At 35.4% G+C, this 24,116-nt stretch overlaps 1 protein-coding gene across 4 annotated transcripts in view; it reads left to right on the top strand.

The window, feature by feature from the left end:
* Ddr (discoidin domain-containing receptor 2) overlaps window positions 1-24,116 on the top strand; it is a 1,446,713-nt gene that overhangs the window by 1,336,470 nt on the left and 86,127 nt on the right. For all 4 annotated transcript variants that reach the window (XM_069815692.1, XM_069815694.1, XM_069815693.1 and 1 more), the window contains one exon: window positions 10,673-11,031. In XM_069815692.1, coding sequence (XP_069671793.1) covers window positions 10,673-11,031 — 359 coding nt within the window. The remainder of the gene's footprint in view (window positions 1-10,672; window positions 11,032-24,116) is intronic.

Genomic DNA, 24,116 nt, shown 5'->3' with positions numbered 1-24,116 from the left:
TGAGGTTATAACACTTTATTTTCAACTAGGTATCTACATTGAATTATCTACAAGATGAGAAGTGTCGCGGAATTTGAATAAGAGTACTGAATTTCGCGAATATATCATTAAATAATTTATAACATACAAAAATAGATTTTATTATAAAATAAGATATATAAGGATTGTATACATTAAATAAAATATTAAAAGATTTTGGGATGGAAATTTCAGCACAAAAATTAAAAGTAATGGCATTTTTAGGACAAGACCCAGTCAGAAGTAAGATAATACACAATAACCAATGCCTCGAACAAGTGCAAAATTTCAATTATCTGGGTTGTGAAATATCTTATCAAAATGAAAAAGATGTGAACAAGAAAATTACCAAATTTACACAAATTCTAGGAATAATAAACAATGCATTAAAAGCTAAATTAGTACAAAAATCTACAAGAATAAAAATATATAATACACCAGCATTACCCACCCTTTTATACGGAAGCGAGATTTGGTCATTAAAGAAAAAAGACGTGAACAGAATCAAAGCAACGGAAATGAAATTTTTGAGGAGGACAGCAGGATATACTCTTTTAGACCGAAAAAGGAATGAAGAAATTTTAGAACAATTAGAAGTAGAGTCAGTAGAAGAAAAAATCAGCAGATACAAATTCAATTGGCTAGATCATGTAAGAAGAATGGAAAATTCAAGAATCCCAAAAATTATGATGCAGTGTAAACCTAGAGGACATCGTCGACCAGGAAGACCTTTAAGAAGACTGCTAGATGGGGCCGAAAGAGGTCTACAGAGGCCTAATTCGTGAAGGATGATGATGATGATGATGATGATAAAATAAGATACCTAATTAGCCTACATGCGTTATATTCTTAGTTTACGAGAAAGTTTTCAACAGATTGTCAAGCACAGAGCTGTGAGAAATTATACAAAATAGAGGATTTCCATAACATATCATAAAAGCTGTTCAACGTCTATACTTTAGCACAAAGGAGGACTATTAATAAAGACAATAAAACATTGAACAGAAATCAACTAGGTAAACAAGGTTGTCGCATGTTCCTGGCTCCTTTTAGTATTTTATTTATTACTAGCCGTACCCGTGCGCTCCGCTGCACCCGTTAGAAATAAATATAAAGTAATTACATAATTAAAATAGGACGTTTCATCCAGGGAACATTCGTGTTTGATAGAAGGATAAATCGTTTAATATGTTACTTAATTTAAATTGTATTTAAAATATTAAAATGCGATCATTTTGATCCAGAGACCACTCATTTGGTGCAATGACAATTCCTTTAACATGTTATTAATTTGAATAATTTCGAGGGAAAAATTGTTCCGGAGCCGGGTATCGAACCCGGGACCTTTGGTTTAACGTAAGCCAAAGGTCCCGGGTTCGATACCCGGCTCCGGAACAATTTTTCCCTCGAAATTATTCAAATCAACTTTACAGGGAGTCATACCTGAAAATCTTGATTTGCATGTTATTAATTGTTATTACCAATTATTTTCGGAAAAGCGAAAATTAACAGAAAAATTTTGGCTACACATTTATTATTATGTTTATATTATATTATATTATATTATATTATATTATATTATATTATATTATATTATATTATATTATATTATATTACTAGCCGTACCCGTGCGCTCCGCTGCACCCGTTAGAAATAAATATAAAGTAATTATATAATTAAAATAGGACATTTAATCCAGGGAACATTCATGTTTGATAGAAGAATAAATCGTTTATTACGTTACTTAATTTAAATTGAATTAACAAATTAAAATGCTATCATTTTGATCCAGAGACCACTCATTTTGTCATAAAAATTAGTTTAGAAATACAGGAAACGAATATACAGAATAGCCTATCAAGTTTTCTGTGCATAAGAATCTATTTTAATCTTACCTGTCCTCAATTCACTCAGAAGTTACTGTGATAACATTATAGCATTATGTCCATCTAGAGAAACTACACTTTCCAATGGTGAAATAATAATTAATTATACAAATCGGTTAATTTAGCTTCCGATATTACTTCATACAAACACAGAAACATTCTATGTAGGCTATCTTTCATAGCTTTCGATTGTTGCTGTCCAAGGCCCCTTATAGACGAAGTCATTTGTTTTTTAATTCATTACACGACCTTAGATGGCAGTTATTTTAATTTTAAAACTCATTTATCTCATTAAATATCAGTCCTATCAAAATTTTTCAAGGAATAAAACTTATCGGAAATTATTTTTAAAGAAACGTTTGTTATGTAACATTTTTCACAAAAATCAATAATAAGCGAGATATTTCGATTTATTTAATTCAGGCCCCTTATAACCTCCCTTTTAAATAATGTATTTTGAATGCCATATAGCCTAAAATCTAAGTTACAACGAACTTAATTTATATTCTAATTTTCATCGAAATCCGTTCAGCCATTATCGCGTGAAAAGGTAACAAACATACAGACAGACAGACAGACAGACATGCAAACAAAAATTTCAAAAAATCGATTTTCGGTTTCAGGGTGGTTAATTATATATGTTAGGACCAATTATTTTTGGAAAATCGAAAATTACCAGAAAAATTTCAGCTACAGATTTATTATTAGTATAGATGAAATTAAGAAATGAGAAGAAAATTTAATAAATAATTTTAAAATTAGAGATAAGGTGTTGAACACTGTAATATTTAACATCTGAGCGTCAGGTGTGATAAGATATTAAACAAATGCGCATCAGGTGATACAAGATTGCTGTTGATAGTTCGCTTCGATTGGTTAAAACTCAATAGATTCTTACACTCCATTGCTACACGAGCGAAATAGTCCATGTGATACATTTCAGCGACTTTAATGTTATGTTTTGGTTCCTGCATGTCTCAGAACTTTCTCTTCTAAAGTTTTTAGTAGTATTTCCGGTTAGTCTGCACGGTTCATCAACTCCAAACATCAGACAGCAGGAACATGGCAGAGGCTTCATTGTACTTCTGCCGCAAGTCCACCTACCGGTATATCGATGTACAAATACGAGCAGTTCTAAACTTTTCTCTTAACTTTATTATCTTATTGTGACTGACCCAACTGAGGCCCTTTTATTTCATAACTTATTTTTATTTTAATTTCTGCTGTAATATTTAAGATTACTGTATAGTAAAAATATCGAAATCAGACGTCTTGTATCCACTTTAAAGTCTCTTGAACTTACCATATATGCCAGTATAAAAATTTTAATTGGAATATAAGGTGTACACTTTTCCAATTAAATAAAGAAATCGAATGATTTCGTTCATTAACACGTCACAAATTATTGCTAAGTGAAATGCAGTAATCACCGGTGCTGAATCTCGATCACGATTGAACAGACTTTAGCGTGGTGGACGTGATGGTTGATATTATCTCCTGTATCTAGGGATCTAACCGGGCGCACCTTTACCCTTCAAATCGGAGCTTAGAAAGACATTCTTACACTTGGTGTAAAAAGAACATTTAATATTTTGAGAGTAGGTAGTATTCTTCAAAACAAGAAAACAAAGCGTAAACAATATGGATCCTAAAATTAAACTTTTAGACTGCCTTAGTGGTCTGTTAGTCAACATGGTGGCTTACAGATCAGGAGATCTGGGTTCGATTCTTAGGTTACTGGTTCTTGAGGGAGAAAAACTCCTTGGGTACAGTCTGAAAACTTTTATGAATGTGTTTATGATTGCGAGTGTGCTGGTTCATTAATTAACCAGACTTATATATATATATATATATATATATATATATATACAGGGTGTTTAAAAATACGGGGCATAATTTCAGGTATGTATTTCCCACATGTAGTCAATCAAAATAGTTCATTACAACATGTGTCCGGAAATGCTTTATTTCCGAGTTAACATTGAAATTCACCGGAACGTTTTTCTTTCCGCAGATCGTTGCCGTCAAAGGAGATATTAAGAGGGCACTCTGACAGTTCATTCCGAGGCGAAGGTTACATTCAGTGTTGTGTAGGCGTTAGACTGTGCGACATGTATTCAAATCAAGAGCTGGCAGAGATATAAGTTATTTCATGTACGGTAAGGCGGACGGCAATGCTGCGCTGGCTCGTCGTTTGTACCAGGAGAGGTACCCACAGCGACAATGTCCAGATCGGAAGACATTTGTACGTCTCCATTACCGTCTGTGCGAGTGTGGAAAATTTAACTCTCCTGGTTTGGGAAGGGGACGACCAAGATCTACAACTCCAGAAGCACAGGAGGAGATTCTGGAGGCTGTGAACATGACTCCTTCTATCAGCACACGAAGGGTGGCGTTGCAAGTCAATGTTCCTCATACGACTGTCTGGAGACTGTTGAAAGAGTATAAATTGTATCCTTATCATTTGCAACGTGTACAGGCCCTGTCACCAGCAGATTACCCTGCACGAGTTAGGTTCTGTCAATGAGACATCGATGTGAGGTCTGTATTCAAGCAGGAGGTGGACATTTTTAACATCTTCTGTAATGACAACGACCTGCGGAAAGAAAAAGGTTCCGGTGAATTTCAATGTTGTGAAGGCCATAACTCGGAAATGAAGCATTTCCGGACACATGTTGTAATGAACTAATTTGATTGTCTACATGTGGGAAATACATACCTGAAATTATGCCCCGTATTTTTTAAACACCCTGTATATATATATATATATATATATATATATATATATATATATATATATATATATATATATGTTAAATACTATAATTTCGTGTACTTGACTGCTCGTCATTCACCCATATGAAGCCAATTGTGTAGACCAATTTACCGACAGAGTCGTTGCTCAGGGTGCGCTATAGGAGGCTAGTCTACGCTACATTCGCGATGAGATGAGATATTGATAGAGATTTGTTAGGATGCCATAGGGGAACCTGACCTCCCATAGAAGATCCATGTGATAAGGTTGGTCCATAATAAACCGGAAACGGAAATGACGAGAACAAGAACGGAAATATTGTTAAAATACATGTATTTAAATGTGAGCATTCACAATTAACGAGAAGCTTGCCGGAGCCCGGGAACGGAAACGTGAAAGTTAGCCAAGTTTTAACTTTGCCGTTCTCGTTATCGATCACAGTCTACTAGATTCATTCTGTTGTCATCAAAAAGCTATTTGGTGGTCGTATATTTTGTAGCAAGGAGGCCGTGACATAATTAAATTTCCTCTGCATCCATTGCTCGTAACTAACCTAGAAATTCAGTAGAATCACTTTCAATATATGCTACGTGTATAATTATGTGACCAGTCTACCGTCTGAGAGTTCTTAAGTATTCTGTGTCATACATTTTGAAGTTGGTTAACCTGTATTTATGTTGACTGGCTTGTACTCATGAGAGAACGCCATTGGCCAATTATACACTAGTAATGCCACAATGCGTAATATCGTCTTTACATACTGTTATTGACATAGGCTATATATCGATATGCATAGCCGTTTCCATTCTCGGTTTACTATGAATAAAAAATTTTCACGTTCACGTCCTCCGCTTCTCGTTCTCGTTCAGGTTCTCTTTTCCGGTTTATTGTGAATCAGCCTTTACCTGTGCCACGGACTTTCCCAACACAAGTTGTAAATCAGGGTTATGCCGATGATCGAACCCGGGTCCAAAATTACATTAGGTCACTTTATGCAATTAAAACGTGACAAGCGCTTTCGCCAATTAGTGGCATCATCAGGTTTAGAAACATATCATAGTAATGCTATGAGCATAAAGACAAGAATAGTGTGGAAAAACAATGAGATTAGATAAAATTCATAGTAAATGTGAATGCGAAGATGAGTTAAAAACAGTGTTACATGAAATGACTGTACAAACACAAAATATTGGACTAATAATCACTTGAAAGTGTGCAAAAATTGTGGTTCAAATATTGGTTGTAAGTGATTAATAATAATCATACAAAGTCCAAATATTAAATGCCGTAAGTCATACATTGTATAGTGTTATAGATAGGGCTAGGATTTTGATGACCTATAAATCACGAAAAAATGTCCTAAAACAATGCATTTATGACCTAAAATATTTAAAAAAATGCCCTTAAAAATGCCCTAAAATTGATCTTACATAATTCGCTTAGTAGGAAAAGAGGTTTTGTACTACTTAATATTTAGACTAGTAATTAAATTAAATTTCACATAATTTTTTCTAAGTAGTACACTTTAATTATTTTACTGTTGTAGTTTCCATGTATGATCGTTCACCTCTGCTTTGGCATGTGGACGTGTGGTCAGCAGTCGGCTGGTCGGTCTTGGCCCTTCATGGGCTGTAGCGCCATGGATTTACTTTACTTTTAGTTTCCGTGTAGTCTACCACAAGGCCACTCGTACCCGGAATTAGCAGGTATAGAGGAGTCTGTATTGAAGGGATGGTTGGACTGATCCATTATATGGGGTGTACTACGTTAAAATGGCAATATTTGTGTAGAAAAACGATTAAAATATTATACAAAATAATGGGTATTAATGGACAAAATATGTAAAGAAAATATCAAAAGAAATAAACATTATTTTACATTAATAATGGGGATTTATGGCCAAATTAAATGAAAATGCCTAAAAAATGACCGAATAAAGTAAAAGATGCTCTTATGAGTTGAAACAGGCAAAAAATACAAAAAATGCCCTAACAAATGTGTCTTAAAACACTCAGTTTATCACATAACATATAAATACTAAAGCAGCTATGTTTCTGGCTTACTAGAAAAAAGATGCAATTTCTTCAAAATCCTAGCCCTAGTTATAGAAGTGAATACAGTTTTCCCCTTCGTCCATATTCCAGGAACTTTCGGAACTGGCACCATTTGTTCTCGACTATTTCGCGGAACATTTTAATATAAACCGACGGACGGACGTCTCAGTAATCTGTCTGCGGGATCTGCGCCAGACAGCAGGTAGTCAATTTAGGGTATGCAACGTGAGAAGACAGTTTAGCAGGAAGAATCTCGTTCCCTTCCAGATGACAAGGGAGGAGGAGGCTGCCACCCACTGCGAGAGCCATCAGCCAGAGTTGTTCCAGTGGCTGCAACTACCGGTCGGAGTGTTACCTATCAACACGCCCTCGCACGGGCCTAAATTTAAACTCACCTCGAATATACTACCAACTTTTCCAACAACATTGTCCTTTGCGAAAGAAAAGCAGATTAGTCGGTGTAAGATCTTAATGACTCTTTGTAATCCAAGGCTGCCCATAGCTTCTCAAGTGAGACTACAGATGTTTCTGCAAGGCAGCATGAACACATAGTGATCCTGTAAGTTTATTGATTGCCAAGTTTCTTAACCTCCCATTACTGGTTGCGGCAGTCACGTGGTGCATAGGGTGCCATATTTATGAATTTCAATAACTATTTTAACATATAAAATGTTGCGGTTTCAGCGCGTATGTTACGGTTTAAGTACTAAAAGTGATCACATTCTAACGATTGGTTGGCCTAAAGTTATTTGAAAAATATGTAGAGTAGAATAGTACATTATGCAACGAGCCTATAATGATAGTAATTAAGAAGCGAGTATGGATGTTTATGAAACGAGCGCAAGCGAGTTTCATAATTTTCATACAAGCTTCTTAATTACCATTATAGGCGAGTTTCATACGACTTTTTATGCTCGACCATATTTCTAACTTGAAATTATTCAGATACATTTTATTTGTATCTGACATGATCGGAAGTGACCTTGTTCTAGGTCGTGAATTGTGAGATGTGCGCAGACGCGAAACTATTGATTTTTTCCGAGGAACAATAATGTCATTGACCTTGTGTAATCCCGTTAAATTTGGTATAACCTTGATTAGTGAATTCGACATTGAAAAACGAGATGACAAATTGAATTTATTTGAATATTATTTACAATTAACGCTAATTATTATAGTAACAGAACATAACCTTCTGCGACAGTATTGGATTTCCAGCCTCCGTGACTTTTCGCTAATTCTCTTTCGATTGCATATCCGAGAATAATCGATACTTGCGGTTTTATAAAGGCACAAAGCTGACTCGTTATTCGCTGTAAACCTGTAAGCTGAGTTGTCATTGGCTGAAAACACCTGTACTTTAATGAGTAGATGTACTTTAATGACATACATTAAAGGACTGCTACCAGGTGTATAATTACTACATTTCGGCATGGTCGAGCATAAAAATATATAGGCCTAAACTATGCCTTGCTGTGCTGCATTTAACTGTTCCAATCGTGGGGAACAGAACAAAAAAATGTCGGAATATGTATGATAAGACTTTCCTGTGTTAAATTTCAACGTACCTCGTGTACATGTTTCGACCTTTTATGGGTCATCCTCAGAACTGGTCGTTGTTGGTCTTGGCGCCTCTTGTTTTGTTTCCTGTGAGGGTGCGTTCGTGTGGTATAGTGTAGAGTCAAAGAGTGTGTGTGTTCTGAAATTGAGTTGTATGTTGAGGATTTCATTGGGGTGTGTTTTCGTGTGTCTGTATATTTCATATTGTTCTAGTGTGTTTAGTTTCTGACTTTTTGGTTGGATGTGTAGAATTTCCATACCTGTGTTGATGTCTCTGTAGGTGTGGTTAGCATTTGTGATGTGTTCTGCAATGTGGGTGTGTTTTGTAATTTTGTTATGGCTGTGATGTGTTCTTTGTAACGTGTTTGAAATGATCTGCCTGTCTGTCCTATGTATGTAGAAGTTATTGCAGGTGTTACATTTGAGTTTGTATACGCCTGTGTGGTTGTATTTGTTTGTTTGTGTTGTTTGTGTGTTGAGATGTTTTTGTAGAGTGTTATTTGTTCTGTATGCGATGTTGTAAACATCGAAACATGTAAACAGGATACGTTAGAATTTAACACAAGAAAGTCTTATCATACATATTCCGAAGTGATACAGTGTTAAAAGTTGTGTAATCAAAATGTAGAGAAAAAGTATATATTTCCAAGGGACCCAGAAAGAAGGAAACTTTGGGCGTCAAAAGTTAACCGTGTTAATTGGAAACCAACCAATTTCGTTATTCTTATTTATGTGAGATAAGTAGACCTATATATACTTTACATTTCATTGTAATAATCGCGTTTTCTTCAACATAACATAACCCAACTTTCAAAATGTTGTCTAGTGTAGTTATACCGAGTTAAATTAAATTGATAAATAATTGAATAATCAATATTCTTATGCTACCCACAATAAGAGCAGTATGTTTAATAATGCTATTTATGTAAGTCACTGTAACGAGTAATTTATACTGGATAAATATACACTTAGGGCTAATAAAGAAATGGTTTTTGTAGTTCATTGTATAGGCTAATTGTGCATATTATTATGTAGAAAAACAAATTAAAATCTATACACTAAAAAAATTCGGGCAAGATAGAAGAAAGCTAGGCATAAACACGGCATGAGTTTCCCAATCTCTTCTATTACAGGATCAATAAAGACATAATGTACGCAGAGGTCTCTAGCGAAGGAAACAAAAAGTTAATAAGCTGTAAACTTTTTTTTCACGTTAAATGGGAGGTCAAAGCGAGAGAAAAATGTTGAGAAAAAGTGGAAATTACTTTTAAAAGTGGTCGCTACTCAGAATCTCTACTGGTTTCCGAGTTACGGCGAATTAAACAAAGGATCGTTTTCGCTCGGCGGAGTACTCAAGATTTAACCTTTTGTCTGTTGGACTCTTAACGAAAAATTATTTCCTGAGCCTTCTTGTGCTTCGACCTGAATAATTTATCCGTTCTGAGCTGTTCTGAGTAGATGAATGTCATCCACAGTGGAAACTCTCAAACGGGATGTCATGTTTTAACACCGAATTAAGCATACGGTAAACTCCGTTCACGTCCACGTTATCCGGCTAGAGATAGAGGGGCCACTATTGAAATAACGTGAGGTGAATGACTCTGATTGCTTTTTTCATCAATAATGTCAACATAGCGTCAAGCATTTACACCCATATTCATAGATATTCTTAGCGCGGGCTTCCGATGGATGATCAGCGAACTAACGTTTTTCGTATTCATAAACCAGTGTTAGCGATGATATGATATATGATATGATATGATATGATATGATATGATATGATATGATATGATATGATATGATATGATATGATATGATATGATATATCATACTCGTGGGTTTTAGTTCGATCTTAGGTTTAAGATACAAATTAGATTTATTTCAAATATTATTTCAACTGATCGTTTCATTTAATTTAGGATATTCCCTGTTGTTGTTGTTGTTGTTGTTATTATTATTATTATTATTATTATTATTATTATTATTATTATTATAAATTATTGTTAGTATTAATTATTAGTATTATTATTAATTGTATTTTTAATTAATAAGTTTATTATTGTCATTATTGAGTGTAATTAGTTACCACTGCCACCGGGTATATACCCATTGCAGTGTGAATAAATACATACATACATACATATATGATATGATATGATATGACATGACATGACATGACATGACATGACATGACATGACATGACATGACATGACATGACATGATATGATATGATATGAATCCTGTAGAAGTAATCAGACGATAGCCGGGGCTAGTTTAGCACGCTCCTAGCGCGGGCTAGTGAAATTTCTATACATAGCACCCTTAGCGTTTAGCGGACCCGAGGGTGAGAAGACTCTCTAATATGAAGTGATATTGCACGTAATTCTGTTTCTTGCAGTGGTGGTTGTGGGGAACTTCACGGAGGAAGAGGTTGAGGGCGGAATCGTGAAGACGGACGACCACGGCAAGGAGTACCCCCTGCAGAGGGACGAGGTGCAGACCACGCCGAGTCGGGACGACCGCGCCAACAGCGCGGGGGCGGCGGGGGCACCTCCTGGCGGCGCCGACAACTCTTCCCGGGAGTCGAAGCAGTACATCGGCCTGGTGATCGGCGTCCTCTCGGCGGTCATCCTGCTGCTGATGGGCGCCATCATGTTCATCGTGGTGCGCAACAGACGCCTCAAGGCCGGGCCCGGTCACAGCGTGCTGCCCGGGGCCTTCGGCGGCGCGGAGAAAGGCGTCACCATCAACATGAAGGTGAGTGGGTCTGTCCGGCATCCGTGCCCAGAGAAGTTGTGTTTGGTTTCGTGTTATCCCTTTAGATCTAGTGGATTTTTAAATACTGATACTAAAAACAGGACGAATAGAAGGAAGAGTGTACGCACTCAGCGAGTTTACACGGGTCCGCCGCGACGCGGCGCTTCTATCGCTAAACTCCTGACTTGGAGGAAGTTCACAGTTCTTGTTACGCTAAACGTAGTCCTTTTTAAAAGCAAATTTCTACCATTTAACCCGTCTATTCGTAACTTTAGGAATACCTGCATAGTCCCTTATTCATAATTAATAGCCTTCTCTCAGTTAATACAATTATGAACGTTCGTAACAGAAAATACAATGGAATCTAAAACGCTATGAAAGCGATAAGTTCAGTATTTAACAAGTTGCGAATTCAGGGACAGAAAACTCTACAAAATGTTAAATAATACCAGAGTTGAAAGATATTTTACGTGCTTATAAATTAATTAAATTACTAACCTCTGCAACAACCTGCTCCCGAAGACTGGATCGTAAGAGCGTCAATAGTGTCAAGACAGTCATAGAAGATATCACCCCACATTGCAATCACTGAGCTAATCTTTTCTTTAATTTTCATTTCTGTTGAAGAAGTACATCGTACACAGCTTGGGAGGGATGGGTTAAAAAACTGACGTTCCTACCGGTTCCGTAGTCCTTGATTTGGGTGAGAGCTGCACAATGTTTAGACACATTACTTTTCTGTCGAAGGGAATGGACACACAATAAACTTAGAGGAATGATTTATGACATAACCTGCCACATGATACACTAAAAATCTGTCAATCAATACGGCAGGAGTGGTATTTACCAACTCGGGCACAGCACTTTCCCAGCCTTGACCATGTATTTCTTCACAAAGAACAATTTTTTTCTTTTATACAAGTTTCTACACACTTCTTAACTGCCTTGTTACGTAATAGAGATGGGTAAAAAATAACACAACAGTTATTTTGGAACTGTTCCGGTCTCGGAACTGTTGCAAAAATGAACAGTAGGTCGGAACCTCCTGTTCCGAAATAACAGTGTTCCGACTCCGAGCTGCTCACTTGCCCAGCTGTTGCGGGCTCGCAGTACCGCATTGCACAAGGTATGTTCCGACTCCGAGATAACAGTCGGAACGTCGGAGCTTGTTCCGATGAACCGACAGCTGCAGTTACACTGTTCTCGTTGTTCTTTATGTTATACTTGGAACTTCGTTGGATGAAGTTGGTACTTGAAACTCTCTCGTGGTTGGAGGGGGGCGCATGGAAATTGAAATCCTTGCGGTGGCGCGAACTTTAATATCAACATTTGTAAGACTGGCCAATCATCTGTAATGTTATAGTAAGTATTTAATAATCTGTAATATTCATTCCCGCTTTATGGTTTATTTCACCATTAGTTGACTAATTCTGTTTTATAAACATTCTACAAAGTCATAAAGTACGCATACTATTATTAATTCATTGATCAGCTGATTCTATACAAAGGTTAAAGTCGTAAATGGTAATGAGTGGTTTAGTTACAATGTCTGTATGTCGTTTGTTGAGGTTAAGTCTGACAAGCACAAGTTTTTGTGCTATCTTCTCTGTTATCAAAGAACGACAAAAATGTTGTAGCATTATTTGTTGGAAACTACCCATATAAGTACTGATTTGGAGAGCGAGGTTTAATGCGAAGTTTAAATTACACTTTGGTAAAGATGCGATTCCAACATTTTACTAACCCACTGCGGGGTTTCCAGGTTTCAGTACTGCCAATATATATCTTTTTTATTTATGAAATTGTAATATTTATTATTATTATTATTAATTATTATTATTATTATTATTATTATTATTATTATTATAACTGCATTAAGAAAAGTAAAAATAAAAATTAATGATTTGTTTTTTTTTTTATTATGTAATAGAGAGAAGAGAAATTACATACCATATGTTTTAAATGTTATGTTATTTTTTTTAGTTGGCTACCATGTCTTTATAACTTTATGTACGAAAACAAAGTGTTGTATTCTGTCCTTGTAGTCAACAGCTGTTTAATTACTAACATTAAGCTTTTGAGTTCTGTCCGCATGCACAGCAATTTTCCAAAATCGATTCGAATGTGCATTGCAGTGCCATCTATAGATAAGAATGTGTACTATGTCATGCCTATGAGTGCTCCAGTGTGAGCAGCATGGTAAAGAGGGAGGGTACTGTACCGTTCGTTTGAACGACTCAACGACTCCGACTCATCACCACTGGTGACTGTTATTTCGGAACTGTTATTTGGAACATAGTATTTTTTTCGGAACCGGAACAGTCGGAACTGTTCCGGGAAAAGAACAACTTCGCCCATCACTATTACGTAATAATGTCTTTTGTCACTATTTCTACCGTATCTCGATCTACAACCCGGAACAAAACAGTACGGCATTTTTGCAATTATTTTGTAAACCACCACGCAATATTCTTTTGTCACTGGTTAATTCAGAGCACAACAAATTGAAGACCTCTACACAAACACAAACAACAAAGCATTCTAACAACCCCTAACAACTTTCACAATTAAACGCGCGAGAAATTGTATTTTCGAGGTGTCTGACCTCAGACAAATGATAGACTTTAGCGATCGAAGCGCCACTAGTTCTAAGGTCCGCCACCGACAATGAGAGAACATAGGAGTGCGTGCACTATTCCTTCTATTCGTCCTGCTAAAAATAAGTAGGTATTTATTTTGAAGAGGGACCATGTCTGTTCACTCAAAAGTTAGGCTGCTGGTAACGATGTTATTTCTCTTGTTACTTTCCTAATCTTATTCTACAACGTGAAAGTTTCCTCCATGATCCTTGAGAGTATATATGTACGTGAACGACCACAAATACAGGGACATCATTTTATTTTTACTTCAATTTTTATTGTACCTGATTTTTTTAATGTACTTCACTCCCACCCCTTCTACTAATGAAGTTCCAACTGTCCACCACACAGAACCAAGACCGCATGCAGTAAACAGCACTGAGTTAGTGAGTATAGTACGTTCCCGAAATATGTTCGCGTTTTCCAGTGACGAAAGAGCTTTCAATATTGAATCATATTTTCGCACAGGTACTGTCGTCCGTTTGCCTACGTCACATCCCGATTTCCCTCACCTGCTTCTGCACGCCCCTCTGTAAAAGCTGAGCTGTCTTAGCTCTTTTCTGAAAACATTAATTTCTGTTAGGAATTGAACGTTTACGTAATATTATACAACTGTTTAAAATAACTTAAATAAAAGGGCCTCGTTAAGTAATTAACTGTCACGTGATTTCCCCCCCCTTTCTACAATCCTGCGGCATAACCACTTTTACGGACAGTAAATAGTATGTCTAAGTAATTTTATCTGTGCGGGTCGGGCAGAAGAGAAGATTGAAATTACAGTACGTAAGGTACTCTTTTATAGAGTAGGAACATAATTATTTCAACATTAATTACTAGTACGAAGGACGAAACTGGCAATTGGAATTAGATGCAATAGTCTATAGTGCGATAATATGCACAAAAGAACTGAAGCCTGTATCGAAATGAACGGCCACCATTTTCAAATATGTGTTTAAATATCCATATTACGATTATTTTTCAATTTAACTTCATTCTCTAAATTCTACGCTAATGTACTGTAGACAGTATAATATACACTGCATAATGAATACGTTCGCATGGATAACTCATTTCGTGAGTAAAAAGACTTGTTGTTAATACAGTACTGCATTTTGATTAAACAAAAACATAATGAAAATTATCGGACTCAAAATCGCGATATTTCCTAGTTTACGTAAATGGATAAACTACTTTTCTTCCGTTGTATACCTAGTAAAGTGATTTATTTGTGTTTTACGCCAGTATCATCGAACTCCAGCCGTGGAAGGGGATAGCGAACGGTGTTTTCGGTTCTCTAAAGGTATAGCCAGGTTAATATTAAAAATGTTAATAAAAATAAAATGATGTCCCTGTATTATCAGAAAATGCAGGCTCTAAATTTCTAACATTTTATAAGGAAATGAACTCACAATTGCACAAAATTTACAAGTTATCACAACAAGACTTATTAGAACTTAAATATCTGATAAAAGTATAAAAAAGGTTACTAATATTTTTTAGAATTCACTTTTTACTTTAAATTAAGTTTTCCAAAATTTGAAAATTTTCACATATATTATTTCATAACTCCACAACCGTTAGAGATGGAATTCTGAAATTTTGTACACTGATCTAACATGCATTTATGCAAAAGGTAGACTACAATAATGCCCATTTCTTTGAAAATATAAAAATTAAGTCACAAAACATTATGTAAATTTTACTATATTTTATGTAGGACAAATAAAAAATTAATTGTATTGAAATAAACAACTCTACATGTTAGAGAGTAATCTACATTTCAGAAATAAATGTTTATTACATGCAGGAATAGTACATTATGCAACGAGCCTATAATGGTAGTAATTAAGACGCGAGGATGTTTATGAAACGAACTCAAGCGAGTTTCATAATTTTCATACAAGCTCTTAATTACCATTATAGGCAAGTTTTATACGACTTTTTATGCTCGACCATATTTATAACTTGAAATTATTCGTAAGTATTCATGTTATGATTATGTGAGTGAGTGCAATAGCCTACCTCATGAATTGTGAGATGTGCGCAGACGCGAAAGTATTGATTTTTTCCTAGGCACGAATGTGTCATTGACCTTGATATAATCTAGAGAATAACATGAAGAATAGTCTTGATATAACCTGGAAATTGATTTAGAATTGAAAAACGAGATGACAAATTGAATTTACTTGAATATTATTTACAATTAACGCTAATTATTATACTAACAGAACATAACCTTCTGCGACAGTTTTGGATTTCCAGCCTCCGTGACTTTTCGCTAATTGTCTTTCGATTGCATATCCGAGAATAATCGGTACTTGCGGTTTTATAATGGTACAATGGTGATTTTCATTGGCTGAACAACTGAATTATAATGACTAGGTGCACTTTAATGAGGTGGATTAAAGGGCTGCTATCAGGTGTATAATTACTACATTTCGGCATGGTCTAGCTTAAAAATATTAAAGATGTCAGAGGGACCATAACAATGTTATGGTTACGAAATGATGTAACTGGAGATTTTTTTTTCACACCTTGATAAAACTGGTTTGAAAAATTTTATTACTAATCTTTTTTATACTTTTATCAGATATTTAAGTTCTAAAAAGTCTTTTTGTGGTACCTTGTAATTTTTGTCCTATTGTGAGTTAATTTTCTTATACAATTTTATAAATTTAAAGCCTGCATTTTCTGATAATATTTGTGGTCGTTCACGTACATATACCTTAAGGCATTATGAGTTTTTCCTTACGAAGAGATCCCATGAAAAATGTGACTGACAAGGGAAGAGTTTCGGCTCGAACAGGAATTTCGTATCCAAAATTTGTATACAGGCCCATCTTTACATCTCTGTAAAGCTCCCAAAAGCATTCGTTTGTGTAATGTGTGGTTTGCCTGTTAGAGCACTGTACAAGTTGAGGGGTGGGGAGAGCACTGCACAAGTTAAGGGGTTGGGACACCCCTAGTGCGAGTGGTAAAATGTCTAAAGCCCATTTAAGAACATTTTTCTCCAACGTTCTGTCTGGAAATATTGCAGCTAATCACAAGTGTAGTCTACATTGTTGTGTGAGTCATTGAATGTGCACAAGGACGCAACCTTAATAAATGAATCATTCCAAGGCTAGGACGTGGAATGTATGATCATTCCATCTAAAAAACTAAATATATCCAGCCTCTGAATATCTATTTCCTTAGTCAATACAAAATATATGCTCGGAGGATAACAGATTGCATAAGGACTCTTGCTGAGAATCCAGAACTTAACTTGGGAAATCGAGTGTTTATAATAAAAGCGCACTCTGTTCTTCATAACCAGTTGTCTGCTCCAGTATACCGCCCTATGCTTCAGTATTCCTGGCAGTCAGCTGGTTACGTGAATTGTGAAGAAGTCTCGGATTTCAGAAATGTAATTCAGGTGGCATTTGATTGTTCAGCACTGGAGTGTGGTTCAGAAGATTGTTCAGGTGTTGCTTCTGCGTGTTGTGCTTATTGCTCTGCTCCATGCTGTTTCATGAATTTTATAGAGAATCCTCATGTACATTTTTAAAGAAGTGTATTGACCAATACCATCCAAGCGGAGAATTACACAAATGAATGCTTTTACAGTCTTCATCACTATTGTGAGGTAAGCGTCTGTACAAATTTTTAACCGAAAATTCCTGTTCAAGCCGAAACCCTTCCCTTGTGAGTGGACAATCGGCAGCATCGCGTCTGAACACAGTCTTGCTGCGTGGGTGTCATTTTTAATGTTCACTGCTCTTGTTGTGTCGAGCTCCCTCTGAAATTATGTCGGCGGTGATCTGTGTGGGGATACATTATGTCTCGTGATTAGTGATCATGTTAAGATGACAAAATGTGCACAGAGCCAACGGTAAAGCGTGACACAGAAAAATAACCGAAACACATCCACTATTATTTCCTGGGAGACCCATTTATCACCCGGCTGTGCTCTCACCCTGCGCCAGGAGGAAATGTGTTCCTAGCAGAGACTTAATTTTATACAGAAGCCTGAAAACCACACTGCGACCCGTCCAGATGCGAGGTTTCATTTTCACATTATTTTTATTATTATTATTTTACTCATTATTATTACTATTATTATTATTATTATTATTATTATTATTATTATTATTATTATTATTATTATTAGCGAGCGGGCTAGCGGCGTGGTAGAGGGCTGGCCTCTCATTCGGGAGGTCCGGGGTTCGATCCCAGGGGCTGGCAATCCTAACTGAGGTTTTTCATGGTTTCCTCAGTTATTTCCAGGCAAATGCCGGAATTGTACCTCATGAAAGTCCGGCCATGGACGGCGATCCTTCCCTTAATCCTTTCATATGTGTGAGTGAATGCTGTGTAATGTCTTAAATGTTTGTGTTGTATCGGAGGCGGCCCTGGCATAGAGCTGATCCCTTATCCGGGGAGGCCCTCCATGCCCTTGTTTGGTCAAGAAAGTATGTATGTGATCCATAGATTAATTCCTCTCCCAACAGGTCGCGGCCCTGTAAGGCCCGGGTGGCGTGGGTCGTGTAAATGAACCTAAAAGGGAGAGGATTAACTAAGAGAAAGATTATTATTATTATTATTATTATTATTATTATTATTATTATTGTTATTATTATTATTAGATCCAGGAAGTTCATGCCCTAAAAATCTACTAATTATGCAAGCAAGTATGCCTTTAAAAACCTTAAAATGTGCCAGTAAATATGCACTAATAAAATTCTATATTTGTTGATATCTCTAATAAATAACTAATAATAATAATAATCAATACATATAATAACATTCTAGGTCAAACTAGATGAGATTAAACTTACATTTATTGTTGAGAGCGGCACACTACTGTACCGTGAGATTCGCTAGGTGTGCCGCGAAACTTTCAATACTTTTCTGGTAACAGTTATTTATGCAACAAGTGGATAATCTTGATGATTATGGCATGAGTGAATGTTTGTCGCATAAACGATAGTGACTATCATAGTAAGATTATCCACGAGTTGTTTACAACACTTTATGGCATCTTAGCATTATAAATTGTAAGAAATAAATTATGAAATAATTCGGCATCCATAGCTGACAAAGTCTTCATATGTTCGTATCGATTAATTGCGTCTGGCATTGGCATTGAATAAAGAGAAATGGATGACCTTGCAGGTATTACCACAGTCTACTATATACAGTCACGAAGCTTGAGTTTTGAGGGTGCTAGAAACAATAGACTGTGTCGGTACTATTTTGCATTGCCTGTAATGAGCCGATATTAGCGATCCTAGTGGTGAGCAACTATCTAATGTTTGCATATTTACTACGTATTGAGCCTCGTGACTGTATATACTAGACTGTGGTATTACGTACTCTAGTTATATCTTAGGTATCAAATTTTATGTTATAAACGTTCCTTTATTTTGAGAATATAGTTTCTCTGAACCACAGAACTGTTTCATGTGATATTACAAAAGTGGTACAAAATTGTTAAAGAATGGAAATAAAATATACGTTATCTTCCGTCCTGCATTTCATTTCTTGTTACGTAGCGCGTAGATTCTTATAAATCTTACCATTCATTATCATCATCATCAACAACAAGCAGGCCTGAAAGCCCATTCCGATCTTGTGAAGGACTATTGGGTTTTAGAACATGTTTACTACATTTTCTGACGTTTCTTCGTCCCAAGGGTTTGTAATTAAGGTTATGTTCGGAATTCGTATGTGATCCATTCTATTTACGTGTCCCACCCAGTGAACTGAAAACTAACCTCGGCAAGTTACCTCTGGATAACAATTTCATCTCCCCAGACATCATTAAGAACAAAAGAGGTCTAATTGACTCAAGAAAACTCAGGAAAATTTTTCACTTTGAAGAATTGAATAAATGCTGTCAACTGCCACAGAAAGGAAAAAGGGGTCAGCTTATATCAAGACTTCACTCCCGCAAACAGCTGGTTCAGACATCATACAGGCCTTTCTAGCTCCGAGTGGAGAGATGCGCTGAAGATGACCGGTAATGTTGCTCCTGAACGCGCTATTCTAGGCAGAACTCAAGACAACAACCACTGTAGGCTATGCCACAGTGAGGTTGAAACTTTGGCTCATGTCTTGGGTTCATGCCCATTTGGCGAAACTCTTCGTAACAGCAGACATTACAAAATCAGGTCTGTAATCGCAACATGCCTTAAGTCCAATGGCTACACTGCCTATGAAGAAGTCCATGGAATAGCGGATACTGGAAGTCACCGGCGTATTGATATTATAACATAGACAAAAGGTTATATTCTGGATCCGACCATCAGATTCGAGACGCATCAGAATCAACCTGAGGAGGTTAATCTAGAGAAAAGGAGAATTTACGAACCCACTATACCTTGTTACAAAACATCATATAAACTCAGGGATATAGAAGTCATCGGATTAATGGTGGGCGCTACAGGGACCATAACAAAACAATTTGTGTCATTCTGTCATAAATTTGGAGTCCCAACAACAACAATTAAGGAAATTTCTATGGTAGCTTTGAAGGGTTCTCTGCAGATTTTACGGCGGCATTTGTATTTCAATTCAAATTACAGTTGAATTTTCTCAGTCCATTTTTTATCTGTATTTTTAATAGATTTTCATTATATGAAATATTATCTATTGCAAATTTTAGTTTCTTGTAAACAAATTTCTTGTAAGACATTTTAATGTCATCTTAAATGTTACTGTTTAACATTCTTTGTCTCTGGCAACCTCACCAAGTTGAGGAAGATTTACTTATTTATTTATTTATTTATTTATTTATTTATTTATTTATTTATTTATTTATTTGTTTGTTTGTTTGTTTGTTTGTCTGTCTGTCTGTCTGTCTATTTATTTATTTATTTGTTTGTTTGTCTGTCTGTCTGTCTGTCTATTTATTTATTCATTTGTTTGTTTGTTTGTTTGTTTGTTTGTCTGTCTGTCTGTCTGTCTATTTATTTATTTGTTTGTTTGTTTGTTTGTTTGTTTGTCTGTCTGTCTGTCTGTCTGTTTATTTATTTATTTATTTATTTATTTATTTATTTATTTATTTTTTGTTTGTTTGTTTGTCTGTCTATGTATTTATTTATTTATTTGTTTGTCTGTCTGTCTATTTATTTATTTATTTATTTGTTTGTTTGTTTGTCTGTCTGTCTGTCTGTCTATTTATTTATTTATTTATTTATTTGTTTGTTTGTCTGTCTGTCTATTTATTTAGTTATTTATTTGTTTGTTTGTCTGTCTGTCTGTCTGTTTATTTATTTATTTATTTATTTATTTATTTATTCGTTTGTTTGTTTGTTTGTCTGTCTGTTTATTTATTTATTTATTTATTTATTTATTTACATTGCGTGAAAATATATAATTCTGTTCTAATATTCATGCTACATAGTAGGAGGAAAAAGAATAAAGTGCATGAGATTTGCTGATGATATAGCATTGTTAGCAGAAAAGGAGATGTACAAACATTTCGATAGCTTCCTTTTAAATTCTGAAATGTTCGACACTTCATGAAGGAGCTGGATAAGAACTTACAGAAACGAACTGCTGATGCTGTAAAGAAGAATTTTTTTTATTTTATTGGGTTATTTTACGACGCTGTATCAACATCTAGGTTATTTAGCGTCTGAATGAAATGAAGGTGATAATGCCGGTGAAATGAGCCCGGGGTCCAGCACCGAAAGTTACCCAGCATTTGCTCGTATTGGGTTGAGGGAAAACCCCGGAAAAAACCTCAACCAGGTAACTTGCCCTGACCGAGATTCGAACCCGGGCCACCTGGTTTCGCGGCCAGACGCGCTGACCGTTACTCCACAAGTGTGGACTGTAAAGAAGAAAAAATAGCGAGCTGATTTATGGTAAGAACAGGTAATAAAGGATCATGTTTATAATGAGTGCCCAGACTGTGAGAAGAAAATAAATTGAAACGCACTGAGAGATAATTTGAAAAAGAAGAAGAAGAAGAAGAAGAAGAAGAAGTGTTCAGTATGCTGTGTAGGAATATTGAATGTTTGTATCTTCGGCCCTACAATCAGTGGCGGCTCGTGATAAAATATTGCGTGTGTTCACAATTTTGTGTTCCAAAATCGAAAAGAGTTAGAAATCGTACGTTTAGCCTAATATGAAATATCATGATTCCAATATTTCACTACCGAAAAAAACCGTATATAAATTCAAAACAACATGTAATAATAATAATAATAATAATAATAATAATAATAATAATAATAGTAACAATAATGAAACCCAGTCGTTTTATTTCCAATTTTTCCTAGTAAGCCAGTTTACGCAGTTCTTTACTGTTCAAAATTACTTGAACAGAGTTCATTGTTTACGTTTGTTAAAAATTAACACATACCACAGTGCCGTTATTTACAAAAGCGTAATATATTTTGATTCACAACAGACTGATACACTATAGCCTATCCAGTACTGTAATCCCATTCGCATAGATTGATTACTGTGAATACATGCCATAAATATTATTCTTAAATAATATACACCACCATACAGATATTTAAATTCATACCACCATCACATTCAGCCAGCACGTGTTTGAAAGCCAAACTATGCTATAATATAGAATTCACAAACTACACTCTCGTAGCAGCACTGTACACACACCCACATAAAGTAACCGTTCTGACAGTGAGATGTTGACACCTATAGCCTATTAAATTTCCTCCTCGAGATATAGCACGTGAACGATAGGCATCGATGCACCTGACATCTGTAGGATAGATTCACTGTTCACTTAACGCTTTGTGCTCTTGACGAGTCATAAGCGGCCAGCGAAAGACAATTTTCTCCCGCGCATGCGTGAAATTCCTGTAACCTTCTTGAAAAGAGCACGGCTTGTACGTGAACGGATGTTGCCAAGTTTACATAAGTTTATGCAAGATTCGGGAAGTTTAAAATACTCGATTCTGATATTATACATCCCCACTACCTCAATACGGTATTAAATAATAAAACTAGTCGTGCATTAATGGAAACAAGGTGCTCTTGTGCTCTTATTGACGCACCGCCACTGGCTGCTATACTTCCCACTGGAAAGTCTCAAGAGAGAGTTTAATGTGGTAGTGAATAAGGGGACGACAATCATGACGACATTTATAAATTGTTTACAATAAAATTTAAGTGTTCAGACGCTAGAATCTATTCCGTCAGGTCTCATAACTTATAAAGTCGGTACAAGAACGTGTCGCAAGCGGACTTCCAACTCACGACACATCCAAAACTGCATACTGTACAGTGCTGCCAGCTGTCTACCCTGACACGATGTACGATGCTATTTATTTTGATCACCCTGTGTTAATTAAAGTACACACTTGACTCATGTGTTTGGGACATTGTGTGTAATATTTTATTTACATGCATGTACACAAAGCAAACGCAGTGACACTCGTGAGCGAGGCGACCCCAACAAGAAGCAGACAGAACTGCAAGCTTATCTCTCGACACATTGTCAACAAGAACGGGCGCGTCGTTAGCGGAGCTACAGCCTGGGGGCGTGTTTCAGCACCAGAAAAATCACAACATTAAAACCTGAGGTTAAAAAGAGTTAACTGAAAAACTGTCTGAAGGTTTCGTATTTCGAGAAGGAATTCTCTTAACGAGAGCTTTATAATTCGTTTGATGTAAGAACGTTATCTTGACACAAACGCCCAGTTCTAAGGGGAGAGGAGATCGTTTGTCTCTAACACACCTCCCCGTGGAAGACGAACGCAGGGAAAAACGGCTGTGTTTCTTCGAGTAAGTACCATATTCGATAATTCACACAAGTTTTAATTCATCTTCAGCATGATCATCATTACCATTACATTAATATTGTCGGTAACAAATTAGGATTATTTATTTATTTACTCATTTATTTATTTACTTAATTATTTATTTACTTATTTATTTATTTACTTATTTATTAACTTATTTATTTCTGTATTTATTTATTTATTTCCTTATTTACTTATTTACTTATTTATTTATTTACTTATTTATTTACTTATCTATTTATTTATCTATTTATTTGTTTATCTATTTATATGTTTATTTATTTGCTTATATATTTATTTCATTATTTATTTATTTGTTTATTTATTTACTTCTTTACTTATTTATCTACTTATTTATCTATTTATTTGTTTATCTAATTATTTGTCTATCTATTTTATGTATTTATTTGTTTATCTATTTATTTGTTTATCTATTTATTTGTTTATCTATTTATTTTTTATCTATTTCTTTGTTTATTTATTTGTTTATCTATTCATTTGTTTATCTATTTATTTGTTTGTTTATTTATTCACTTATTTATTTATATACTTATTTATTTATTTATTTATTTATTTATCTATCTATTTACTTATTTATCTATTTATTTGTTTATTTATTTACTTGTTTATTTATTTACTTGTTTATTTATTTACGTATTTATTTATCTACTTATTTATT

This window comes from Periplaneta americana, chromosome 17 (assembly GCF_040183065.1).
Source record: "Periplaneta americana isolate PAMFEO1 chromosome 17, P.americana_PAMFEO1_priV1, whole genome shotgun sequence".
Taxonomy (NCBI): Eukaryota; Metazoa; Arthropoda; class Insecta; order Blattodea; family Blattidae; genus Periplaneta; species Periplaneta americana.
This window is presented reverse-complemented; position numbering and strand designations above follow the sequence as displayed.